The following is a 20,261-nucleotide window of genomic DNA, read 5'->3' as shown; positions in this document are numbered from 1 at the left end:
ATGTTGCTTAGCAACACATACCACCTTATCAGGTTACCAAGGAAACAGCTAGAAAGTTATCAAAAGGTCAGATCTACTGCAGAAAGGAAAGGGGTTGTGTCAATCCATTACCCACATCTGATCTCATCCACAAAAGTGTGAAATCAAGTTGAATTTATGATTTTGTATGTGAACATGGTATAATTCCCTCTGGTAATTTTTTTTTCTAGAGCTGATGTATACAGTTGAACTTGCTGGAGGGCTTGGTGCTATCCTTCTGCTGCTTGTTTGTTTGGTGACCATCTACAAATGTTACAAGATAGAAATCATGCTCTTCTACAGGAATCATTTTGGGGCTGAGGAGCTGGATGGAGGTAAGCTGAGTCCCCTCTTGTAATGTTCTTTCTATTCATATTTGTTCCCTGCTTTTGTTTTGTTGAAGGAAAGAAAAGTTACCTGAATAATCATTTGCAGCATCTCTTAGAGTCTTTCAATGTTCAGTTTGTAAATTCATCTTTTATATGGAATGCTATATGTGATGCTTTGGAGCCCATAGGTATTATCCTCTGAAAATTGGAAAGCAACACCTACCGTTTTTAGAATGGTGTTCCAAAGTGCACTTCTGAATTACAAACGCTGACTACAGTGTTATCAGAGTGTTCATTTCTCTCACCTTGCAATCAGTACTGAAAGTCCAGCTTTACTTCTGTATAGGTAAGGAGTGTCTCTTTTAATCGTGCTCCCTAGCTCAGTAGTTTGAAGTGAATCTTAATTTGTCCCTTGTTTAGCCTGATCAGTTATAATAAACAGTACTGAATATTTTAGAATTCATCCAGCAGTTTTTCAACCCTGTTTATTTAGCTTTATTTGGACAGGCTAATTTTTATTCCAAGTGGGGACCCACAGAGAGGGAAGTGCACAAACACGTTTTCATAATAATAAATCTAATACTTATGCTCCAACTGGGTAAGTAAATATTGTTTTCATAGAAATCATTATTATTATTTGCCTCTGGTCAGTCATAAATATGTTTACAATCTAAGAAGAATTTGGAGTCCTTAAAATTGAGCTCCATAAACCACCCATTAGTGGACTAAAGTTTTTTTTTTTTTCCTTTTTTGGTCATTTGAAAGGGATTCATATATAACATTAACTTGCAACATAGGAGGCATATGTGAAGTGACAATAAATAGTACAGACGGTCAGGGTTTCTTGATCATTTTCATAATCTCTTTTTATTGACTATCCATTTTTCATTTATCATTACAAAGGAAAATGAAACAATTGCCCATGTTAACCACATTTCCACAGGCCTCTGGAATAAGTCACAGGTAGAGTGTAGGCTGTCAGACTTGTGAAGAGGAACAATTTATTCAGCATCCCTAACACTCCTCTCTGTAACCTTCTCCCCTTCCCATTAGAGTGAAATCTATGCTACAGCAAGACCGGTTTTTTCCTTATTTTAAAGTACCGATTAGCCTATTTATTCTGTTTCTAACTTTCTTGCCTATTCATACACATTATTAAGTTTCTTGCCTATTCATACACATTATTAAGTTTTTTGCTACTGCTTCAAAGAGATATGAGAAAATTGCCAATGTCAGAGTCATTGTTGAATGAGAATCAAGTTGAGTACTAGCCCTTCTTAAAATCATTTTTGCTAAACCTCAGAAAAACTCAGGTCAATAGTATAATCTCTCTTTTACTGATAAAGCAACTGAGGCTCCCAGAGTTAAATAACTTACTAAAGAAGATACCACTAGTATTATTGTAAGTGGCCAAGATGGGATTTGAATATGGGTCTATTTCCAAAGCATTTATTTGATTGAACACTGAGCCCTTGTTACTTTTAACCTCTTAAAAATTTGGTATGTTCAGCATAACTTCAAGATCTACTGTTATTTGCACAATTAGCACAGTAGAAGTTATTTGAAAAAACATTACCTAAACAAGTCTCATTTTATCTTTAACCTTATTTTGGACATAATTTTTGTTCTGAATGATATGAAGGATTTCACCCAAATGATAAACTTCCAGTATAATTTTTTGTCACATTCTGAATGGTAGAAGATTCTAAAGAGTTTCAGTTCAGTTCAGTAGCTCAGTCGTGTCCGCCTCTTTGTGACCCCATGGTCTACAGCATGCCAGGCTTCCCTGTCCACAACCAACTTCCAGAGCTTACTGAAACTCATGTCCATCAAGTCGGTGATACCATTCAACCATCTCATCCTCTCTCATCCCCTTCTCCTCCCACCGTCAATCTTTCCCAGCATCAGGGTCTTTTCAAATGAGTCAGTTCTTCGCATCAGGTGGCCACAGTATTGGAGTTTCAGCTTCAACATCAGTCCTCCCAATGAATATTCAGGACTCATTTCCTTTAGGATGGACTGGATAGATCTCCTTGCCGTCCAAAGGACTCTCAAGAATCTTCTCCAACACCACAGTTCAAAAGCATCAATTCTTTGGTGCTCAGCTTTCTTTACAGTCCAACTCTCATATCCATACATGACTACTGGAAAAACCATAGCCTTGACTAGACATACCTTTGTTGACAAAGTAATGTCTCTGCTTTTTAATATGCTGTCTAGATTGGTCATAACTTTCCTTCCAAGGAGTAAGAGTCTTTTAAATTCATGGCTGCAATCACCATCTGCAGTGATTTTGGAGACCAAAAAACAAAGTCAGCCACTGTTTCTACTGTTTCCCCATCTATTTGCCATGAAGTGATGGGACCGGATGCCATGATCTTAGTTTTCTGAATGTTGAGCTTTAAGTCAACTTTTTCACTCTCCTCTCTCACTTTCATCAAGAGGCTGTTTAGTTCCTCTTCACTTTCTGCCATAAGGATGGTGTCATCTGCATATCTGAGGTTATTGATATTTCTCCCGGCAATCTTGATTCTAGCCTGTGCTTCTTCCAGCCCAGCATTTCTCATGATGTACTCTGCATAGAAGTTAAATAAGCAGGGTGACAATATATAGCCTTCACATACTCCTTTTCCTGTTTGGAACCAGTCTGTTGTTCCATGTCCAGTTCTAACTGTTGCTTCCTGACCTGCATACAGGTTTCTCAAGAGGCAGGTCAGGTGGTCTGGTATTCCCATCTCCTTCAGAATTTTCCACACTTTATTGTGATCCACACAGTCAAAAGCTTTGGCATAGTCAATAAAGCAGAAATAGATGTTTTTCTGAAACTCTTTTGCTTTTTCAATGATCCAGCTGATGTTGGCAATTTGATCTCTGGTTCCTCTGCCTTTTCTCAAACCAGCTTGAACATTTGGAAGTTCTTGGTTCACGTATTGTTGAAGCCTGGCTTGGAGAATTTTGAGCATTACTTTACTAGCGTGTGAGATGAGTGCAATTGTGCAGCAGTTTGAGCATTCTTTGGCATTACCTTTCTTTCTGATGTGAACATTAGACCAACAAAAAGACAACAAACCTTAGTGATTGAGTCTGATACAGAAAGTGAAAAAGAAACTCACAGTGCTGGAGAAGACTTTACAGGTGCGTCAAGTGTAAATATCCAGTATAATAACCCACAAAGTGTTAGTGAAATAACAGAATAAATCTGGGGCCAGACAAAATAAAAATCACTGGCCATGGACATTAGTTTCTGCAAAACTCCCCCGGTCAATAATGAGTTAATTGTACCTCTTAAAAATAGACTATTTCCTCATTCGTCATTGCAAATGCCTTGTGCAAACCTCCTACAATGCCTTCTTAGTCTTCATTCTCTTCCCCTCCATTTGACCCTCTATACTCAGCCAGACTTCTCTTTCTCAGTACAAATTTACTGTGATTCTTAGGGAAGAAAAAAAAAAGAGCCTTCATCTATGTTGACTTGGAGGAGGAAATGGCAACCCGTTCCAGTATTCTTGCCTCGAGAATTCCATGGACAGGGGAGCCTGGCAGACTACAGTCCATGGGGTCGCAAAGAGTCAGACACGACTTAGCAACTAAACGGTGATGTTGCCTGCTAGTTCAGTTCAGTCGCTCAGTCATATCGAACTCTTTGCGACCCCATGGACTGCAGCTCGCCAGGCCTCCCTGTCCATCAGCAACTCCCAGAGTTTACTCAAACTCATGTCCATTGAGATGGTGATGCCATCCAACCATCTCATCCTCTGTCATCCCCTTCTCCTCCTGCCTTCAATCTTTCCCAGCATCAGGGTCTTTTCAAATGAGTCAGTTCTTCACATCAGGTGGCCTAACTATTGGAGTTTCAGCTTCAACATCAATCCTTCCAATGAATATTCAGGACTAATTTCCTTTAGGATGGACTGGTTGGATTTCCTTGCAGTCCAAGGGACTCTCAACAGTCTTCTCCAACACCACAGTTCAAAAGCATCAGTTCTTCGGCACTCAGCTTTCTTTATAGTCCAACTCTCACATCCATACATGACTACTGGAAAAACCATAGCTTTCACTAGTTGGACCTTCTTTGCCAAAGTAATGTCTCTGCTTTTTAATATGCTGTCTAGGTTGGTCATAATTTTTCTTTCAAAGAGCAAGCATCTTTTAATTTCATGGCTGCAGTCACCATCTGCAGTGATTTTGGAGCCCAAAAAATAAAGTCTGTCACTGTTTCCACTGTTTCCCCATCTATTTGCCACGAAGTGATGGGACTAGATGCCATGATCTTAGTTTTCTGAATGTTGGGTTTTAAGCCAACTTTTTTACTCTCCTCTCTCACTTTCATCAAGAGGCTCTTTGGTTCTTCTTCGCTTTCTGCCATAAGGGTGGTGTCATCTGCATATCTGAGATTATTGATACTTCTCCTGGTTATGGTTATTGATATTTCTGCCTGCCAGAGCAGAAAGCTTTCTTAGCTCAGAAAGCACCTGCTGTAACAGGGTGACCCAACTAAACATGTGTAGCCTTGCCAACCCCATAAAATCTGATCATACATAGTTCCCAGTTAGAATGAGATGCTGGTCTTTGGACAAACACAGCTGTTGAGAATAGACCCAAGACAATGTAGTTACGCATAATTCTCAGGTCCCTTTGAGTAAATGAGCTAACTCTAATGATTAGGGATAGGAGAAGATTAATTACTACTCTACCACCTTGATTCCATAAAATACTGAAAGAAAGTTTGGACAAATTCTGCTGCATATACATTTCTTAATAAACAAACATTTAACCTATCCTATCAACTTGAAGAAGATCCAACTCTGTGTCACATGAATGTGTGTGAGAGTTCCCAGAAAACCTTGCCTCTGAGGCACATGTGACAATCCCGGTGTCAGGATTAGGCTAACCATCTAATGATGTCTAAGAATATTCCTCATCAACTGGGAACTATGTATGATACAGGAAACTGTCATGGTATTCAATGAAAAGCAGAATATAAAAAGATTTGTATACTATGATGATCAGCTTTGGAGAGAGCTATGTCTCCATGTCGATAAGAACTGAAAGGTACTATTCAGACATGAAGACAACATTGTAGGGCATTATAAGTTGAGATGTTATATCTATATTTTTTCAAAAATTTCTCTAATATTTACTGTCTTTTCTATTACATGTAACTTTTAGAATTCTTTCTGAAGTAAATTTGGATTTATGAGAAACCCAAAAGGAATATTCTTCATTAGGACACAGGACCATTTGGAATCAAGTCTGAAACAGTTTCCCTAAGCAGAAAGGTCTCTGGCCCCACTAGATATCTGAGGGGTGGGATATGTCTCTAAATGATATTAAGTTACTCATGTCTTTTTTTGTTGAAGTATAGTTGATTTACAATGTTGTGTTACTTTCAGGTGTATGGCAAAGTGATTCAGTTTTATATATATATATATAAATATGTATGTGTATATGTATGTGTATATATATATATATGCACACACACATAACTATATTTATTATCTTTCAGATTTTTTCCTTTATAGGATCTTACAAAATAATCATTATAGTTCCATATGCTATACAGTAAATCCTTGTTGTTTATCTATTTTATATATAGTAGAGCATGTATGTTAATCCCAAACTCTTAATATATCCCTCCCCCACTTTCACGTAACCATAAGTTTGTTTTCTATCTCTGAATCTATTCCTGTTCTGTGAATAACTTCATTTGTATTTTTTTTTTAGATTCTACATGTAAGTGACATCATATGGTATTTGTACTTTTCTGTCTGGCGTATTTCATTTAGTATGATAATCTCTAGGTCCATCCATGTTGCTGCAAATGGTATTATTTCACCCTTTTTATGGCTGACTAATATTCTATTGTATGCATGTATGTGTATGTGGACATATTCCTTGTCCATTTATCTTTCAATGGACATTTAGGTTACTTCCATGTCTTGGCTATTGTAAATAGTACTGCAGTGAACTCTGGTATGCATGTATCTTTTTGAATTAGAGTTTTCTCTGGATATAGACCCAGGAGTGGAAATGCTGGATCATATGGTAATTCTGTTTTCAGTTTTTTAAGGAACCTCCATACTGTTCTCCATAGTAGTTGTACTACATTCCCCACGACAGTGTAGGAGGGTTACTGTTTTCCACACTCTCTCCAGCATTTCTTATTTGTAGATTTTTTTTAAATGATCGCCATTCTGACAGGTGGGAAGTGGTACCTCATTGTAGTTTTGGTTTGCATTTTTCTAATAATTACTAATGTTGAGAATTTTTTCATGTACCTGTTGACCATCTGTATGTCTTCTTTGGAGAAATATCCATTTAGGTCTTCTGCCCATTTTATGAATTTTTTTTTATATTGAGCTCTATGAGCTCTTTGGATATTTTGGAAGTTAATCCCTTGTCAATTGCATCATTTGCAAATATTTTATCCCATTCTATTAGTTGTCTTTTCATTTTGTTTGTGATTTCTTGGGCATATGTCTTAAGTAGCACTGATTTCAACATTGAGGGTCCATTTCCAAAATCCACTATACTTAGTAAAAAAGTCGCTAATTTTAGCAGTGAAACTTGATGTCTAATGTCCACTGTGCTAATTCATGAAGCATCTACTTTGGATCAGAAATAAAGATAGTTGAAGTGTTTGTAGTAGCTCTAGAGTGTTCCCTTATTCTAATTAAATGCTAGCTGACCATCCTGATAAAGGCAACCTACTGTCTCTAGAGCTGAATATACACTAATATGATATCTCACCATGTTTGCCAGTATAATTACAAAGAAAATACTGTTATCCCAATAACATCATACTCATTTGCCCCTACAGGCCTCTGACTGGGATTTCCCTTCCACTCTGTTTAAATGCTTGTGGAAAGATAGGCCGGCCTTCTTTCCTTCCTTCCTTCTTGTCTCTTCTCCCTCCCTTCTCTTTTCCTCTTTCATATACAGCTCGTATTTCCCCCTAACTTACAGAGATTCCCCTCATGATCCCAAGGTGTAGTTATTTTCTCCTTCATCTATACTAAAATGGCACTTCAGGTGCATCATTTTATAGCTCTTTCACTTTGAATGATGAGCACTTACTAGTAAATACTTACTGCTTGTACAGCATTATGAATTCAAGATTCCATACCACATTTATTTATTTATGGGAACAAAAGGCTCAGAGTCATGAATAAAAGAATTGTTCCAAAAATCTTTCAAGGATGTCTAGATTTTAGAATTGACTCTACAAATAAAAAAAATAACAGATATTTAAAGAAAAACAATATTATAATGTTATAGTCTACGAATAAAAGAAAACAGCAAAGAGTAAACTGTCTTACACTGATGATTGTATTGGTAGATGTCAGTAAGGTACTAGGTAAGATTTCATTAGGGTATAACTTATGGGAACAAGCTTAAGACTTCATTTGGGGGGGAGGATCTTGTGCTAGACAGGGTGAATCTACTTTTTGTTTATTTTTCTCAGATTATAAAGTGCTTTCTTTTGCTTTTATCTCCTGTGTATGGGATTTGAGGGATGTGCTTATTCATAATGATGGCAGGGCTTGGCAGGGCAAGCTTATGCAAACACTATAATAACTAATGTGATTCCTATTTTAAAGATAGAGAAAGAGATCTCTTCTAGTTCTACTTAAAGAATTATTACAGATATTGGACAAAGTGAGTCAGAGCAATCTTTCATAATCTCTACCCACTGACCCTGGAAAATGTGAAGAACTGTTCCACTTAAAGCATTTGAAATAAATTGGTATCTATACAGTCTTATGTCATAGAATTTATTTTTCATTATTCTTCAATTATAAGGTTACTATTAAGAGTTTCAGGAATCATTGTCCTCATGATGAAACATTGTCTTTGGTGACACACAGTATTTCTGCAAAATCATTTAGAAACACCCTTGGGTTTTTTGTTTGTTTGGGGGTATTTTTTGGTGGTGGTAATTAGATAATTTGCCTACACGTGAACGATCTAGACTGTGTTTTTGAGTTCCAGAAGGAGAAACTGATATAGCTGATTTTGGTGTATACGTTACTCAGAATCGTAAGCTAAGTGATAGGAATCAAGCCTTTTTACTCCAAATCTCATGTTCCCTATAGCATGCTGCCAACTCTTACCCTCTTCTTTTTTTTTTTTCTAGTTTTATTGAGAAATAATTGACATACATCATTTTGCAAGTTCAAGCCATATAACCTAATGGTTTGAATTACATGTATTGTGAAAAAAGTACCACAATAGGCTCAGCTAATATCCATCTTCTCATATAGATACAATAAAAATAAAAGAAAGAAAAAAGGAAAAAAATTCTCCTTGTGATGAGAACTCATAGGATTTACTCTCTATTAACAACTTTCCTGTATATTGAACACCAGTGTTAGGTATAGTCATGTTGTACATTATATCCATGGTACTTACTTATTTTATAACCAGAAGTTTGTAACTTTTGACCACTTTCCTCCAATTTTCCCTCTTCTACCCTCCACCTCTGATAACTAAAAGTTTGGTCTTTTATCCATGAGTTTAAGTTTCAAAACTACAAAGCATTGATGAAAGAAATTGCAGAAGACACAAGCAAGTGGAAAAGTATCCTGTGTTCATAGATTGAAAAAATTAATTTTGTTAAAATGGCAATTCTAGCAAAAGCCTTCTGTAGATGCAATGCAATCCCTATCAAGGGTCCAGATGCATTTTTTACAGAAGTAGAAAATACACTACTAAAACTAATATGGAACCATGAAAGACCCTAAATAGCCAAAGAAATCCTGAGAAAGAAGAATAAAGCAGGAGTTATCGCACTTCATGCTCAGACGGTAAAGTGTCTGCCTATATATATATATATATATATATATATATATATATATATATACTGGCATAAAAAGACAAGTAGACCAATGGGATAGAATGAGAACACAGAAATAAACCCAAGCAAATATGGTGTTACCCTCCTAATTAAGACTTTTACTATCTATGCTGCCCACTGTCCTCTTAAGGATTCAAAGGAAAGAAACTAGTATCTACTGAATACCTGCTTTGGGCCAAGCATTTCACTGTATGGTGGAGACTCATTTAATCCTAGACATATTCTTTAGGGAGCTACAATTTTATAGATCTGGAAATGAAGTCTCAAATGAGTAAAATAAAATTAATGGCAGTCTGAATTTGAGCTCAGCTGCTGTTTTTTTCCTTCACTGTATCATACCATAGATATTTTAATTAGTGACACATTTCAGTATTTGAGGTCCTATGGAATCAAATAGTCCAGAAAAGTACCAAGTAATCAAACATGTAAACTAGAACAATATCATTAAATTTTCAAAGTGTAAAAATCAAGCAGATTTATTTTAGAATATAATGGTCAGAGGCTGCCCTGGCTGAATTGACATGAAAAGTGGAATTTATTAAAACAATGACATTCAGTAATCATAAAATCAAAATATTAATATGTGCATAATGTTTTTTATTCAAAGATCTATTTCTGCAGATGTTTTAAATGAAAAATTATTAGTTGGAAATGTAAGAAAACATATGAAGGTCAAGTCTGAAATACAAGAAAGAAATGACTTAATTTTTTAAAAACTCTTGTTTATTCAAATTATATCAAGGCTAGTTGTCAATGGTCACATAATTCTCTGCTAATGTACTACATGCAAATGTAGAAAATCATCTTTAAAATGAAATACACAGTTCATCATGGAACCCTACCCCAGTCTCATTTTGGTAATCCGTTTGTTGAATAATAGCCTCTGTGACTAGTCAGTTTCACATATGTGACTTATAAATATTTGAAAATAAATTTTAAAAAGAAATGACCACCTGCCAATAACATCTGACAACTATTCAATAGGTAAAGGTTAAAAACTCCCAAAGACCTGAATGTCAATCTCAAGCCATTTATATTATCAGTAAATCTCTTTCCTAGCGCACATCCAATATAGCTACCACCTTCATCTTGATAAGGGAGTCTTCATTCTACATTTTCTTAAAAGCTCTATTGTTCTAAAAAAAATCCATGGATTCTTCGGCTTCTCAGTCCTTCTAAAGAGAATTGACGAATATCCTCTCATATGTCAAGAAGAAAAATATTTATTTATCATTTTTCTAAACCACTTTTTTTATTCCTGATACACAGTTCTATATTTTCCTTCTCTCATCAAAATTTCTTAATAATGTTTTTAATTTCTATTTTTATTTCTTCACTCTCCAGAGTCCAAGCTTTTTTCTCCTCAAATATATCTTTTTATAAAACATAATAGTTGATTCAGTAAATTGAAGGAGAAAATTCTACTGGACTAGTTGTTTGACTTAAAGTAACAAAGCAGCTAGTTAACTGATTAAGTTTGGTATTTTTTATTTGTTTCTCTTTTTCCCCTCAGCTCAGCCCCTGGTGGCTCAGACAGTAAAGCGTCTGCCTACAATGAGAGAGACCCAGGTTCAATCCCTGGGTCAGGAAGATCTCCTGGAGAAGGAAATGGCAACCCACTCCAGTATTCTTGCCTGGAAAATCCCATGGACGGAGAAGCCTGGTAGGCTACAGTCCATGGGGTCGCAAAGAGCCAGACACGACTGAACGACTTGACTTTCACTTTCCCCCCAGCTTTATTGAGATATAATTGACATATAACATTGTATACATTCAAGATGTACAATGTGAAAGTTTGACACACATACACATTGTAAAATGATTGCCACAATAACATTACCTAACATATCCATCACCGCACATAAATATTTCTTTTTGTAGTGAGAACGTTTAAGATCTACTCTCTGCCACACTCAAGTATGTAATACAGTATTGTTAACCAAGCTTTCTATGTATCCCTAGAAATTGTTCTTCTTATAGCTGGAAGTTTATTTATTTTGACAAGCATGTCCCCACTCCCAGCGCCTGACAGCCACCATTCTACTCTCTTTTTCCATTAGTTCAGCTTTTGCAATTCCACATTGTAAGTGAGATCATTCAATATTTGTCTTTCTCTGTCTGACTTGTTTCACTTAAGTATAATGCCCTCAAGGCCCACCCAAATAAAATAGGTTTCCTTCATTTTTATGGCTGAATAATATTCTACAAAACAACATTTTACTGTGTTCATATTTTATGTTCATATTTTTTTGGCCACACCATGTGTCATGTGAGATCTTTAGTTCCCTGGCCACGGATCAAACCTGTGCCCCCTGCATTAGGAGCAGAGAGTCTTAACCACTGGACTTCCAGGGAAGTCCCCTAGCCTTTATTATGTTGAAGTATTTTCTTTCTCTACCCAACTTTTTGAGAGCTTTTATAATGAAGTTATAAATTGTTTTGTCACATCCTTTTTCTGAATCTATTGACAGGATCATGTGATTTTTATTCCTTATTCTATTAATGTGGCATACCACATTTATTGATTTGCATATGTTGATCCATCCTTGCATCCCAGGAATAAATCCCACTTGATCATGTTATATTATCTATTTAAGGTACAGTTGAATTTGGTTTGCTAGTATTTTGTTGAGAATTTCTGTATCTGTATTCATTAGGGATATTGACTTGTCGTTTTCTTGTAGTATTCTTACCCGGTTTTTGTATCAGGATAATGCTGGCATCATAAAATTCATTTGGATGTCTTCCCTCCTCTTTTATTTTTTCCTTGGAAGAGTTTGCAAAGGATTGCATTAATTCTTCTTTAAATATTTGGTAGAATTCACCAGCCAAAGTGGTTACTGGCTTGAGAATTTCTGTCTGGTTCTTCTTTATGGTTTCTGTCTCTTTATTAAATGGAAGATCTCCTGGAGAAGGCAACAACTACCCACTCCAGTATTCTGGCCTGGAGAATTCCATGGACTGCATAGTCCATGGGGTCACAAAGAGTTGGATACAACTTCGCGACTTTCACATTTTATTCATGCATTATTTTCCTGACTTTGTTAAACTGCCTGTATTTATTTTCACTGATTTTCTTTAAGATGATTATTTTTACTTTTTTATCTCACAAGCTGTAGACCTCCATTTCTTAGGTGTTGGCTACTGGCACATTATTACTTTCCTTAGGTGATACCATATTTGCCTGATTCTTTGTGATCCATGTATCCTTGCATTGGTGTCTGTACATTTGAAGGAGCAAATATCTCTTCTAGTCTTTACAGACTGACTTTAGCAGGTAAAGGTCTTCTGTCTGTTCCCCAGGCCAGTGCGATTACTTCCAGAAACCTAATCATTCTGGGTTGGAGCTCGGGTTCATATGGGTCCTATCTGGTCTCTGAGTGGATAGGAATACCTCTAGAACCTTGTTCAGTAGTATAGCACTTGGACAGGTTTTCACTTCAGGATCCACAGTTGTGTCTTCAGTCAATGGACCTACTACCAGATGTGTGGATGGGTATGGCTCCCACCAGGTCACTGGGAGGGCTAATACCTGGTCATTGGATGGGTCCTTGGGTGGGCAGGACTGGCTCTGTGCTGCAGAAGAGAGTATACATGCAAATGATATCTTATTTGACCATGTTGATGGCTTCATTCCTATTTTTCTTTTTTTGTGGGACATTACAGTGCGAATCTCTTGAAAATCATGGAAAGATTAAACCAATGACTATATTAGAACCTATGAATATTATTACAAAAGGTGTGTATGTGAACTGCTTTCCATCTCTGCAGTCAACAGAATTATACTTGAGGGTTTAAATTACAGAAAATAACATTTAGAGAATAAAGTTCAGAATAAGATATAGATTGTGGTACTATCCTTCTATGACTAACTTGATTTCAGCTATTTATAAACTTAAGTTGAATTTGAAAGATCACAGTCCTATCCTTTAAAAATCTTAGCATAATATTGTTTTTTCTATGATTATAAAAAAGTCTCACATTTTCAATTTCTTATACACATTAAGATTAGTCAATATGCGTCCTTACAGACATAAAAAATATCTAAGAGATATTTCCCATGACTCCGATTCAGCAGGTAACTGAGAAAAAAGAAGAAACCTCAGACTCCATATGTTTTTGACTCGGGAAACGTTACTGCATTTAGCATGATATATGACATGGTATTTTCAGTCTGATAATTTTCAAATCAGGAGTTTGCTTCTGTTGGTAAATAAATGCCTAGCCCAGTACTGCACTGACATAGACTCTGGGGAATGAGAAAAATTAGATATCAATCAAGTGTCCATTGATTTGAGGAAGGACGCTGCTGTAGCTGCTTGCAAGGGGCCTTTTAGTCCTATTTCTTACCAGAATAACCTCCATGTGAACATCTCCTTTTTACCTGGGGGATATTAGCTTAAATGTTGCAAACTCATCCAGATGACATAAAGAGATAGAAAACTGGCTGAGACCACAGTACCTATTCCTGAGGTTCATTTAATCTTAGTATGGTTACTGAATATATTAGTCTAGGTACGAATTTATCCCCTTTTTGATGAAAGTGTGGATTTTCATCTTATTTTTAGATAAAATAGAGCACACACCTTGTAAGTATCAAGTCCCCTTATCATGGAGCTGAGGCTGCAGTGTGTAGGCTTTGTGATACTTTTGATCAGTTACCTGACAGCTGACTGCAATTCTCTGATACCTTTGAGACCTTGGAGTACCTATGAAAGTGAAAGTGTTGGTCACTCAGTCATGTCCAGCTCTTTGCAACCCCATGGACTGTAGCCCACCAGGCTCCTCTGTCCATGGAATTCTCCAGGCAAGAATACTGGAGTGGGTTGCCATTCCCTTCTCCAGGGGATCTTCGTAACCCAGGGATTGAACCCAGGTCTCCTGCATCACAGGCAGATTCTTTACCATTTGAGCTACATGGGAAGCTCCAATACCTATGCCTGGAATACCTATACTCTGTCATAAAGCGGAGTTTCTCAAAGTGTTGTCCCTGGGCTGGCAGCAGTTATCACTTGAGAGTTTTCTATAAATTCCAATTCTAAAGACCTATTCTAGATATTCTGAATTGAAAACTCTGGAGGTGGGGCCTATCAGTCTGTATTTTAGCAAGTCTTCCAAATTGTTGCCATTCATGCTTAAGTATGAAAACCACTTTTTCAGGGAAGCTTACAAGGACTCTGAGCCTTCAATGAGTCACAATGAGAAAATACAGTTCAAGATTATTCCAAAGAAACTTTGCTAAATTTTGACCCTGTCACTCCTAGTAATTACTTGAGGAGTCCAGGCAACCTGGAGTATGTATCACCAAAGCCATCTCTCCTAGGAAATGGCCCAAATCTTGAGAAAATCTCTCCATTAGCCATAGATATATGTCACATGATACCCAAATGAGAGGCCATTCATTCATTTAATCAACAGATATGTTTGAGCATCTACTAATCCCTAGTCATATATCTGAATCAAGGATCTTGTGGTCAAAGAAATAAGATAAGATGTGAGCACAGTAATATAATATGTGGTAAAAGAGATCACCTTCAACTCAAAGATATCAGACTCAGATTGAAAGGAATCCAACTGAAGAGATAGCTGCTGGCTTTTGGACAATGGATAGCCATAAGTATTTTTCAAGCTACCATAAATGTAACCAGTTGTGAGGTTTGAAAAAATAAATTTTCTGATTCTATGTGGAATGGGCCAGAAGAATAAGGAAACAGAGAGGAAAGACCCAATAAAATATAATTATAGCAGCTGAGGAGACAGTAGGACCTCACCGTGGATGGAAACAGTCCAAAGGATTTTTACCAGTGAATGGCTGTGAGATTATTGGTAATGAAAAGAGATAAATGGAACATGCATCTGACATTTAGAGACTATAGACATGAGATTCTTATGTTACTAAATTTTAAGTGAAATAAAACATGAAGAACAAAGCTTGAGATGGAAAGTTTGTTTGGTTGTGAACATATTGAATGGGAGGTATATGCTAAACATCCAAATTAAGGGGTCCAGGTTACAGGTTCATAAGAAAGAAGACAAGATTGGACATCTAAGTTAGGGAGACATCTACATTGATGTGGTTGTTGATGTAATGGGAGAATAAGAGATTTTTAAGGGAACAGTCTGAGAGACAAATGAAACGGGCCACAGAAAACATCTTAAGAAATGACAGCATTTATGAATTGGAAGAGAGATGTCTATGGATGAGGCAGGAGAACCAGAAACAGTGTCATGTAAGCAAAAGTGACATCCATCTGGAACTTACTAGTATTGGTGGACCAGTTGTTTACATGTGATCATAAGTGCTCTGTTCTCTTTGGTGTTCATATTTATCTGGTTTTCAAACGCTTTTGAACCTATACAAGACAAAAGGTGAAGAATGAGGATCTAGTCATTAGCCATCCCAGATTTGGGCAAATTTCAGTGCTTTATAGTACTTTGTAAAAAATTAGAAGAGAAATAATCCCAGACAAAGAATAGTATATGCATGAAATCATTCTGCAATCTTCAATCTGGCTTAAAGAGTCCTCCCATTGGCCCATGACGCTTGTACTATTCTTTGCAACACATTCCTCCTCTGGAAATAGATTGTGGACTTGTCTATGTCTTCTACTAGACGGGAAGTTACTGACCCATATTGTGAAGGAAGATTTTATCTCATAGATATGGCATGTGATTATCTAATAAATGGACATTTTAATTAAATATTAACTGGTATTATATTGTAGCTTTATTATGTGCTATTTTCTATTATTTCTTACTCAAGTATTTACATCAACAAAGTGGTACCACTATAGACCACTGGCATATCTGCATAAACATGGTATAATAAATATAATTATCATTTTTGTGAAAATTGAATTACGGTGTACAACTATATCCTGCTTAAAGAATAAAGAAAATGCCAAATGCCAAAATATGACATGATTGGGATGATTACTTTTTTTTATTACCTGAAAGTTGCTTTAAAATAATTTTCCATAGCTAAATGTTTTTATGTCCCCAGGGATCCTATAGTAGAGTTGCCAGCTTCTTATATGCCTGTGTTAACTTTAAGTGAAGTAAACAGTTCTCTGAGTTTTCCATAAAAAGCTATAGAATGACTTCTAGGTAGTTCAGGATTATCAGACTACTAGATGAACATACATATGTACCTTCAGAAGTGAGTTTTAGTGTCTTGGAGAAGTCAAAGGAGTGTCTCAGAGCCACCCAGAGCAAGTCATGGATGCCCCTCTATCTTTGATATTTTATACCCCAAATATTTTAAATTTTCTATACCAAATGCCAAGATCCTTTTGTTCTGAAATATAGGAGTATTTCAATTCAACTTGATCTAATAATCAAATAATACAATGACAATCATCAAGGAAGCACAAAAGAGACCTAAGCATATTGATATTGACAGACACGGCCTACTGATAGTATTTAGAATTGAGGTGAATGATGAATCCTGATATCACACTCTGAAAAGGAAATTGACAGATGAGATTCTGCAGAAGATCAATGACTTCTTGTTCTAAGAAACAACAAATGAGAATTTTGGGATGTTTATGCTAAGATAAAGATAATGCACAATAGTAGTCATCAAATATTTGAAGGGTTCTCATGTAAAAATGGAGAAGAATGAGGAAAGAAATCAAATTTTAGAACTAAGTTTAATTCATTTGTATTATAATTTTTGATTCTTTCAGTCAAACTGATTAACATGATGAAATAAAATTAGGCAGTAATTTACATGTAAGTGAAGATCAGGAGATAAGTGAAGATCAGGAAAACAATATGTTTTTCTATAATAATTCAGCATATTAATAGTCTTAATACTGAACTCCAAGAACCAGCTCCCAAAGAAAAATTAATTATTCCATATTTTGTTTTATCTTTTCCCCAGAAGAAAATCAGCACAATGCACACAACCTAAAAACCATTCCTCAAGCCAACCAAGCCAATTTCAATTTTCTTTCTTTTTTTTCAACAGGATAAAATCATCAAAGGAAGGATTAGGTGAAATGTACAATTATGTAGAATAAGAACATATTATCCAAATATGTGGCTATTATAAGCTGTCAAAATTCTCTATGATCTGTGCATCAAAAATGTTTAATGTTAACATTTCATTGCTGCTTTCATTAATTTTTCTCCTACTGTCTTAATAACAACAAAATGTAACTCCTTTATACCCCCAAATTCATTCCATGATACTTGGCATTATTGAATTATTAATGAAAACTAATAAAAACTTCTTCCTCTGGTCTCCGAGAAGTGGGACATTTGGAGATACTTATGAAATAAGGTGATTGTTCTCATATCCTATTGCTTTCTTTGTAGAGTAGTGACTTCAGCTTTACTCTGTAATGTTCTTGACAGATAATAAAGATTACGATGCATACTTATCATATACCAAAGTGGATCCTGACCAGTGGAATCAAGAGACTGGGGAAGAAGAACGCTTTGCTCTTGAAATCCTACCTGATATGCTTGAAAAGCATTATGGATATAAGTTGTTTATACCAGATAGAGATTTAATCCCAACTGGAAGTAAGTTAATGTTTTCATTTAAGAGTGTGCGTATCCTTGTATCTGTCTGTGTAGTCATCATTTTTAGACAAAATTTTAACTTTTGCTTCTTCTACATCTGTCAGTTTCTCAAGAAAGAAATGGCATGATATGTTCAAATGAAAAATAAGTTTTGATACCCCTGAGGAAGCCACTTCCACTATTCTATAAAGTGTCTCATGTTATGAGCCTTGACATTTAAGAAAACCAAATGAGAGATTTGTACCTGGGAAAATATTTCTATCACTGAGAGAAGCAAAAGCCTCTATTCTAAGTGATCATTGTCTATTTTCATCTTCTCAAGGGTTTACCTTACAACCAACAATTCTCATTTTCATATGTGAAAGAGAATCCATTGGGGCTTTCTGGACCAAATGTTCAATTTACTTATTCTGATAAACCCTTTTCTCTGTTGTAGCATACATTGAAGATGTGGCAAGGTGTGTAGATCAGAGCAAGCGGCTGATTATTGTCATGACCCCAAATTACGTAGTCAGAAGAGGCTGGAGCATCTTTGAGCTGGAGACCAGACTTCGAAACATGCTTGTGACTGGAGAAATTAAAGTGATACTCATCGAGTGCAGTGAACTACGAGGAATTATGAACTACCAGGAGGTGGAGGCCCTCAAGCACACCATCAAACTCCTGACCGTTATTAAGTGGCATGGACCAAAATGCAACAAGTTGAACTCTAAGTTCTGGAAACGTTTACAATACGAAATGCCTTTTAAGAGGATAGAACCCATTACACATGAGCAGGCTTTAGATGTTAGTGAGCAGGGGCCTTTTGGGGAGCTGCAGACTGTCTCAGCCATCTCCATGGCTGCCGCCACCTCCACAGCTCTAGCCACTGCCCATCCAGATCTCCGATCCACCTTTCACAACACTTACCATTCACAAATGCGTCAGAAACACTACTACCGAAGCTACGAGTATGACGTACCTCCTACTGGCACCCTGCCTCTTACCTCCATAGGCAATCAGCATACCTATTGTAACATCCCTATGACACTCATCAACGGGCAGCGGCCACAGACAAAATCAAGCAGGGAGCAGAATCCAGACGAGGCCCACACAAACAGTGCCATCCTGCCGCTGTTGCCACGGGAGACCAGTATATCCAGTGTGATCTGGTGACAGAAAAGCAAGGGACACCCCGTCCCTGGGAGTTTGAGTAGAGTCTGCAGTCCAGTGCCTGGAACTAAATCCTCGACTGCTGCTGTTTAAAAAAAAAAACAAAAAAACCATGCATTACAATCTCTAGAACATGAGGAAAAACAGGGTCTTGTACATATGTTTTTTGCAATTTCTTTGTAGCATCAGTGTCTTCCTGTTTTACCATGTCTCTTACCATTACATTTTTTGACTTTGTTTTATATGTCATTGGAATTTGTAAATTTACCTTTTTTTAAAGAAGAGACTTATGTATAGATAGAAAACCCCTTTTTGCTTCATTAGTTTAGTTTTAGAATGGGTTTTTATTTCCTTTCCTTGATTTTTGTTTTGCTTTTAACATTTCCTTGGGGTGCTTGGACAAATCTATCCGATGGGACAAGGAGCACCGGATCCTCTCTTGGGTTCTACCTAGGATCAGCAGGGCCATGTGGGCCTTCAGAAAGCAGTGCAACGAATGCCAGCATTGCCACTCGGGAAAAAAAAAAAAAGAGAACACTTGCTCATAGGAGGGTCCCACCAATCAGAGCCCTGAATCTCTTCCTTGTCCCACCTCATTCCCCACCTCTACCCTTCTAATGGCGGCATGACGTGTAAACTCTGAGAAGGGGTAGGGGGGTGGGGTCTAACTGTCTTAACATTTAATTCACTGCTCATCAGAATACACTCCAGACCCAAAAGTGTGCTAGTCACTTGACAGTGACCACTACAGAGTGCTAAGAAGAGAAGATCAAGGGCATGAAAATGGGGGAGAGTGTGCTGTTTCCGTTTTTTAAATGAGTTGATGTACCCTTATATAAATATATATATATATATATATATAAACACAGAACAAAACAAAAGAAACAAAAACAAACAAAAAAAAACAAAAAAAACAAAACAAAACAAAAAAATCAAGCCCTATATTTGATCACTTCCTGGAAAGGCATGAATGTGTTTGTGGCTGTTTTTGTTTACTATTCTACTTCCTCTTTTCCCTCTATGATTTTCTGCAAATGAGATTATGTGCAAATGCCAGGCAAGTTAACTCAAAAGGGTGAATCAACACAAGTCGAAGTGAAATTTACATTGAAGGCTTCCAAACCAAAGGGAAGGACAGGATGTGTCATCAAATATGTTTTGTCACCTTGTATTATAGAAAATGTTATTTTCTAAAGAGTCAGTGCAAATCTGTGAAACTTATTATGGGGTCCCCTTGTATTTAAATGTTACTTCACTGTATTTAATTTTCAGTGCTATAATCAGAATCAAGTGTTTGGTTTCAGTTTGTGAACATAAGCAACACTTATTAATCTCAAAGTGTTTATATAAGAACTCAGGAGGTCAAACATATG

At 36.6% G+C, this 20,261-nt stretch overlaps 1 protein-coding gene across 2 annotated transcripts in view; it reads left to right on the top strand.

Annotated features, from left to right (window-relative positions):
• The window catches only part of IL1RAPL1 (interleukin 1 receptor accessory protein like 1), a 1,447,392-nt gene extending 1,427,974 nt beyond the window's left edge, over positions 1-19,418 (top strand). For both annotated transcript variants that reach the window (XM_081568113.1, XM_081568115.1), the window contains exons 9-11: positions 210-353; positions 17,566-17,736; positions 18,173-19,418. In XM_081568113.1, the coding sequence (XP_081424239.1) occupies positions 210-353; positions 17,566-17,736; positions 18,173-18,891 (1,034 nt within the window). In that variant the 3' untranslated portion in view covers positions 18,892-19,418. The remainder of the gene's footprint in view (positions 1-209; positions 354-17,565; positions 17,737-18,172) is intronic.
• The last annotated feature ends 843 nt before the right edge of the window (positions 19,419-20,261 follow it).

This window comes from Giraffa tippelskirchi, chromosome X (assembly GCF_054371585.1).
Source record: "Giraffa tippelskirchi isolate mGirTip1 chromosome X, T2T-mGirTip1v1.2.pri, whole genome shotgun sequence".
In the NCBI taxonomy this organism is placed as follows: domain Eukaryota; kingdom Metazoa; phylum Chordata; class Mammalia; order Artiodactyla; family Giraffidae; genus Giraffa; species Giraffa tippelskirchi.
The sequence above is the reverse complement of the archived record's forward strand: the minus strand, read 5'-3'. Positions and strand labels throughout refer to the sequence as shown.